The 7071-nt window shown below is 41.3% G+C and overlaps 1 protein-coding gene across 1 annotated transcript; it reads left to right on the top strand.

Moving 5' to 3' along the window:
* The first annotated feature begins 3152 nt into the window (after nt 1-3152).
* TMEM177 (transmembrane protein 177) lies at nt 3153-4274 on the top strand. Its single transcript, XM_010087864.1, has one exon. The coding sequence runs from the start codon at nt 3162-3164 to the stop codon at nt 4095-4097; it is 936 nt and encodes a 311-aa protein (XP_010086166.1). The 5' UTR covers nt 3153-3161; the 3' UTR covers nt 4098-4274.
* Nucleotides 4275-7071: the final 2797 nt, after the last annotated feature.

Here is a 7071-nt window from a genome sequence, read left to right as displayed (position 1 = left end):
CCGCCCCTCGCGTACAGCCGTGCTTAGCTTCCTCCCTCTTTTGTATTTTTATTTTTCGACAAGTGAGCCTTGAGATCCTGAGCCCTGGAGGCGGGTCCAGCCCTCGCCCCGCTTCCTGGATTGATGTTGTTTTAAGTTGGGCTTTCCCCTCGGCTGCACGTATTGAGAAAAAATAAATTTATTCAAGTGTTAGCACAAAACCTGCCCAGGTATCCCCGTTTTGAACTTTAGTTTATTAAAACTCCCATCTTTGAGAATGAGTGCCCAGGCCACCACAGAGATAAGCAGCGTTTCAGCGTTTGGGGGAGACCATCTTATAAACGCTGCTGTGGCTTTATGGGAACTAACTGAATTATTAAATTTTGCAGGCTGTGGGCCCTATGAATTGCCTTGTAGCTTCCAGTTGCCTTCCTCATACGTGAGTTGCACAAAATTGGTGAATAAAACTAAAGATGCTGCGTGCAGTCCGGGCAGCGGTGGGGTTTTCTGCAGGAGGGGAGAGTCTGCGCTGGCGCTCAGAGAAGATTTGAAAGCACAGATGCTGAAAGGTATCGAGGGCAATTTTCCTTTTATTGTTGTGAGTATTGACTATCACGAGAAAGTGAATACTCTGGCTTTTTTCCTGCTTGTTCTTGCATTAGGTGTGCAGCAGGACTGTTGGGTGTAATCCAGCAATAGCCTGGGCTGTGAGGGGTCTCTCCACAAAGGTTTGAAACCATGCCTGCACAAAGCATAATTTAATTTTAAAAATGTAAAAAGTACTTAGCAACTGTTACAATTTTTATGACTGAAGAAGGAAAAAAGTTAGTGTTATTGCACTGAGGTGTATCCTGCCGTTATGGCTCTTTAGAAGTGTACAGTTAAGCACAGCGCTTCCTGCCCCGCTTTCCTGCTGTTCACCCGATGGCCGTAGGCTGCCAGCTGCCCACCTGTCCAGGTGTCCTTCCTGGCATCCCAAGTTGCTGACCGCTGACCGAGGGGAGTATTGAGCATCCCATGTGCCTGGCAAGCATCACTTGGTCAAGCAAGAAAAGAGCTATGTTCCTAATCTTAGAAAGATCTGTTAGCCAGCCCAAATGCAAGAGCTCTCTCTAACATGAGTGAAGAAACTTGGGAAGTCCTTGGCTCAGGTTCACATGTGGATCAAGTGATAGTCTTCATACAATCATCCCCTTTGAAATGTTGTCCCCCCCCACTGTAAATGGCATGACCTTTTCAATCAGAGCTAGACTACCAGATTTGCCAAGAGGTTGTTGACTCCAAAGAGGTCATTTGGGTTTAGTATTACCATTTTCTGGTTTTCAGCTTTGTTATCGAGGCAGTTTACTCCCAAAATTGGGTTTTATCCAAGCTCTTGGCTCTCTAGCATGTTTTTCTTAAATAACTTTGTCAAACAAATCACCACCTCCAGTCTTTAGCAGATTGTGAGAATACTACCACTTATTATACTAAGAAATACATATTACATTATTGTGTACTTCCATGCATCATTGTTTTTATTAAGCACTCAGTATGGGTTCAGTGCACTATAAACATTAAACAAGATTATTCTTCCCCTGATGAATTTACACTATGAAAGAGCTTTATAGGAAGGAGTAGCAATAATGTATCATTAAAACACTACTTTTAATTTAATCCCTTTTTGCTTCCCTATGGTTAATACTCATTTGCTGTGGATCATGACTGCTGTATCCTGGCATGTCATGCAGCGCTGCTTGATGACGTTATAGCCCCCAGTTGTCCACTCTACCCCTCTGTGGGAGGTTCTTGCCCAGCACGAGTGGAAGAAGGGAGCAAACGTTGTATGTTTCAGCTGCAACAGCACAAAGCCCAGCAGCTTAGCTGAAACCCACCTTTGATAGCACTCTACGCTAAGACCTTGGTTGTATCAAAGTACAGTTTCCTTCTACCACCTTGGCTTCCTGTAAGGACAGCTGCAAATACTAATGTCCTCAACAGCTGCAGCAAGATTCTCTTAAGGTCATGTGTTAAAGCCCTGAGAGGAGACATTGCAAGATGCAACTGGAAACAGGCATCCAATTTTCACTGATGTCTGTTGGATTTAGATCCCTAATTCACTTTTATATCTTTATAGTAGCATCATTTCAGGGGAGATTTCTGTAGCCAAGGGGTTTTTTTAAGAGACTGGAGGTTTCCAGGGCAGAGCACATCTTATGGCTTGGAACATAAAAGGAACTGATACTCCCTAAGGGAAGCAGGACTCTTGAACTGAAGCAGTTGGCAGGTTTGCAAGTTTTTAAGTTTATCTGCTTATTTAAAGACTCACAACATGGTTGTCTGCCCTGAAACAATTTCTGTTCCAGTTTCTGCTCTGGATTGCACATATTATTTGTCAGAGAAATTATTTCAGAGACAATTTTTTTTAAGTAGCCACTGAAATCATGCTGCTTTCTGAAAATTGTTTTTTCCTGAGCAAGCTAGAACCACTGCCTGGAAGTTGAAAACTGGAAAAAAAAAAAAAAAAAAAGAAAAACCACATACTGTTTTTTTTTTGTTTGTTTGTTTTTGGTTTTTTGTTTTGGTTTGTTTTTTTTTCTTTTTTTCCATAGTGACTATCCATTAGAAAAAACTTTAAAGGAAAATTCTTTCTCCTGAAATTTTCAGATCAAGCTCTGATCCTATTTTGGAAGTTGTAGTTGAGTATTAAGTATTAAGGTTACTGATTAAAATTTTTGGAGCTGTACTGTAGAGGAGGTTAGCATAGATTAATCTACCTGTTGGCTCTTTCTGGCCTTAATATCTGTGTCTGCAGTGGAGTGCAGTGGTGGGATTGTGCTGGCAAGGACTAGACGAGTATGTTGGGTAAATACAGAATGTGTATTGATCGCTAGGGGGGGAGGAGGAAGTACCGTGGCTTTATTATTGTCTTTATTGTGGTAAATTGATTTACTGGAGGAGAGGGGGAAGTTAATTTTCTGTATCAATGGTCCTGTGTTCCGAGGCCAAAAAATTAATGAGTACCACTTTCTCTGTAAAGGTGTTTTGTTAACGCAAAACCAAGAATATTTCTTTGTTTATTTTGCTCTGCTTCTCCTCATGTTTTTTTGCTTTGTTTTTTTCAAAATGCTACAGAGATGAGAGACTCATTTATGCACACTTTAATTCCTGTTTTTGTGTTATAAACAGGTTAGGATTTGACTATGGCAGTGCAGTTCCTGCGGAAGGCATCTGTGTGGCTAAAGAAGCACAAGATCCCTTTCTTGGCCGTTTCTTGCATGGGACTGTTTGGTGCTAACCTTTCCCATCATGTGTTTCCTGAGCAGACATTCAAACTGTTGCATGAGTGTTGGTCAGAGGGGCAGCCAGCTGAGCTTTCACAGAGGCTCTGTGGTGTCTTTCAGGATGTCCTTCGAGATACTGATGTGAAGTCCCCTGGCTCCTATCGAGCCTTTGCAGCTTCTGGCTTCCAGCCTGTGAGTGCTGGAATACCCTGGCTGCCTGCAGGCTCTTTGGTGGGCATCCCACTTAACTTTGATAGCACAGCTGAGGATAAAAAAGGAATAGTCAACCATGTTGTTGTGATCAATGGCAAGGAAGTAGACTGGGAGAGCAATGAAGGTATTGCTTTGAAGGAAGCTCTGACGTTTTCACTTGAAGCTCAGAAGTTTGCCATTGCCAGAGAAGTTGTGTATTTGCAGAACGGCAGCCCTTTGGCAAGTGCAGTTGTTGCTCCAACCTGTTTAGCTGGTACATTTTTCTGTGGGACAGGTATAAAGCGATTTCTGGGTTTATCTCCTGGCCCCATGATACTTCGCAGCATCTGTAACCTCATAACTGCCGCTGGTGGACTAATGTGCTATTACGTTTCTTACGACGCTGTGACCTATCATCTAGACTGCAAGGCTGACAGAAAGGCAGCTACTGTTTCCAAAGACTATGCCAGAGGTGGGGTTGAATTTTATGATAAAATCTTGTCCCGCAACAGGATTCTTCGTGGTCTGATGGGCAAGCAGGGGGCAAAAATGTATGCCCCAAGTGGTAACCTTTTCCCAAGGCACTGGTTCAGAATAAAGTATACACCGTACACTTACCGAAGAGATTTGATTGTTAATATTTTAAGAGAGCTCCAGGCATAGGAGGGGAGTGCTTGAATTTTAAACTTGTGAATTATATATTCTCTTGGAACACTGCTGTGCTGCTTTTTATTTTTTTCTCTGTATCTTCATTCGAATTTTGGGGTTAATTTTTGCATATAGTTCGAAAGGAGTTATTGCATGTTCTGTGAATAAAGAATTGTCTCTTAAAATATTAAAGACTTGCTTCAAAAGTGCTCTGTTCTGTATGCATCTCAAATCACAAGACCGCTGAGGAGGGGAACTTCTCAGATGCTGATCTGGAAGTTCTGCTGCGCTGTTCTGCCTTCCTGCTAGTGCAGTCTGGAAAATGGAAGCGGTAAATTCCAACAGAGAGTTTGGGGAGTATTATAATTTAAACTGAGGTGGTTTTATGTATGTTTGCTCTTCCTCCTGTGAACAACCCAAAGATGTTTAACAGACTGGGCAGCTGTATTATACTGTTACATAAATACCAAGACACTGTTTCTCTCTTTTTTTTTTTTTTTTTTTTTCCAAGTTCTTGTACTGTGTAAATTCTTATGTGGCAATCACCATTCTTCAGTAGGGCACGCTACCTATGCTGCAATTCATATTAATACAGCTGGATTATTACCAGCACCTGCATCATTTTGCTTAAATCTAGTTCTGCTCTCTATGTGATATGGTAACTGCAGCATGTGTACCTTGAACGTTTCCCAGCAGTGGCAGCATGTAACACGACTGTTACAGGATGGTTGTTTTCTCACAGGTGGGATAAGCCTGTTCAGTGGAGGGTTTTCTGTTTGCTTTGGTACTTTTTTTTTTTTTTTTTTCATTTAAAAACATGTGTTGATGTAGGTCACCTTTTATGTCGAAGAAGGCAAGGTCCAAGAAACAACTCTGGCATTTGATGCAGAAACTGGTGAGGTCTGTTATCAGGAGTTGCCAAAGGAAATAATTCTGTTCCAGAATAGCTAAGAAGGTTTGTCTGGCAGAACTGAGCTTTGCCCAAGGTTACTAATCCTTCTGCAAGAAGGGTCTTTAGTGCATGGGCAGTAAACTTTCTACTGTAGCCTCTCCTTGGAGCTTTTATGTGATCTCAAAGTTGATAGTTCTCGAACTTTGTAGTGCCCTCTTTTCTGTGCTTATTGCAGCTCTTCCAGTAGCCCTCCCTGGTGACATCACAGCAGTTTTCCTCATCTCTGTTGTCATTCTTACAGGAAACTTCTATTATTTTGTGTCTTCTCAGTCACAGATGTGCTGACTGTCCTCTCTGCCCTGGTTTTGTCCCTTTTTCATCTGGTACAATAATAACTGTCATGCCTGTGTTTGCTCAAAGCATTACTGAGTTCTGTCTTCCCTTTGAATTGTGTGGTGACATAAAGTTGATATACTGGCTGCTGAGGCACCGTGTGTTGCTTTGCATTGCTGAAGCCATATATATAAGATGTTTGAGTTTCTTCTCAAGTAATTTGTGTCTTGGATGTTTTTCTGGACCACAACCTATTACTTGCAGTTTTCCTTGAAGTGTCAAGTCATGAGATGCTTCTTAGGTGCTTTCTGGCTGTAGGCCATAAGGTTTTTGTTCTTGTCATCTTTGTGAAAGTGTTTGACAAAATGTCCTAGTGTGTGGAATAAAAGGAGACTTTACCTTTAGGCAGGGGGGCTTTCAAAGTGTCAGGCTATATTTTATTTGATTTCTCTTCCAGGTAAATCCAATATAACAGGTCCAGACAGATAGTGGTTCAAGACTGGAATATAACTCCTGTTTTATATAGCCTGTGAGTTAAATTCATCCTCATGTTACTCCTTCAGACAAGTCTAAACTCCATGAAATGTTCTCAGAGAGAACTTGGCGCACTTGTTTTATGTGGTTTAAGGAGCTGCTACTACATAAAAAGTACAGAGAGGAAACAGAAGCCTTCTCTGAGATTTACAACAAGTAGCAGTTTAAACAAAATTAAATTAAAGAAATCTGCTTGCTTCTTACCACTCCTTACTCCTGCTTTTCATCGAGGTGCCTGCAGCTAGTGCTGTTACTTAACATTCTCAGGTTGTAAAGCCACAGTGATGCTAATAGATTTTGCAGTTGTGCACTTTGCCTTACTCTTCCAGATGGATTCTCCAAGAAGCTCCACTTATCTGTAAATGCTGTGCCTGATTTACCCTTCTTTGAACTTGCTGTGGCATATTGGTGTCAGTAAGGAGGGGCTGGCTCGTATTAAGACATATGCCCTTGCCTTCCAAAGAGATGTTCTTACCAAGGGCTTAGAACACCTCCACTTCTATATAGTCAAGATCTTTTTCTGTCATCATCTGTGTAATCTGGAAGTGTAGCACTACCAATATAAAGGAAATGGGAATTGAAATCACAACTGCTAATTAAGATTTCCCTGAACTTTGGGAATGTGTGGGTTGTCCTGGAAAAGGTTTGTATCATGTGTGTGTTGCCGGGTGATTGTTGCTTGCGAGATCACCCATGCTATTTGGCAAGTAAGAACAGCACAACATAAATATATCGCCTTGAAAATACTCATGCAAACTCTTATAATATTGCAAATGTTTTTCGGTAGGTGGAACTTCAGATGAAATCAAATAGGAGTTCCACATACTGGTGACAGAAATGGTCTAGTTTTGAGACTATGATAGAAGCAAGCACCCCAGAATTAAAAGTGAAAATGTTGGTTGATCATGCTCTTCAGTGCTAAGAACAGTCTGCTGTGGAAAAGCAAGTTCATTCAGTGGCCCAGAAGTGCCCAAATGAATCAGTTTGTAAATAGTGTCAGTGAACAGCCTTATAATCTCCCCCAGCTCTGAAGCTGAAACTCTGAAGAGTTCAGAAAACTTATTTGAATAGTAACTGGTTTCTCTTGCACTGCTCAGATGAGGCAGACTTCGTACAATTTTTTGTATAAAAAAGCAATAGAAAATGTTAAGCAAAGGGAATTGGTAGGAGATGTGGATATGAGAAGTCTAAGCCAAGAAACTCTAAGGTGTATAAAAGCAAAGAAATAAT

The sequence above is a fragment of the Pterocles gutturalis genome, unplaced genomic scaffold, assembly GCF_000699245.1.
Source record: "Pterocles gutturalis isolate BGI_N339 unplaced genomic scaffold, ASM69924v1 scaffold36556, whole genome shotgun sequence".
NCBI classification, from domain to species: Eukaryota; Metazoa; Chordata; class Aves; order Pterocliformes; family Pteroclidae; genus Pterocles; species Pterocles gutturalis.
Note: the sequence above shows the minus strand (reverse complement) of the source record. Positions and strands in the feature narration are given on the sequence as shown.

Bases quoted from the DNA above. Each gene is read 5' to 3' on its own strand.
- TMEM177 (XM_010087864.1), top strand. From the start codon at position 3,162: ATGGCAGTGCAGTTCCTGCGGAAGGCATCTGTGTGGCTAAAGAAGCAC.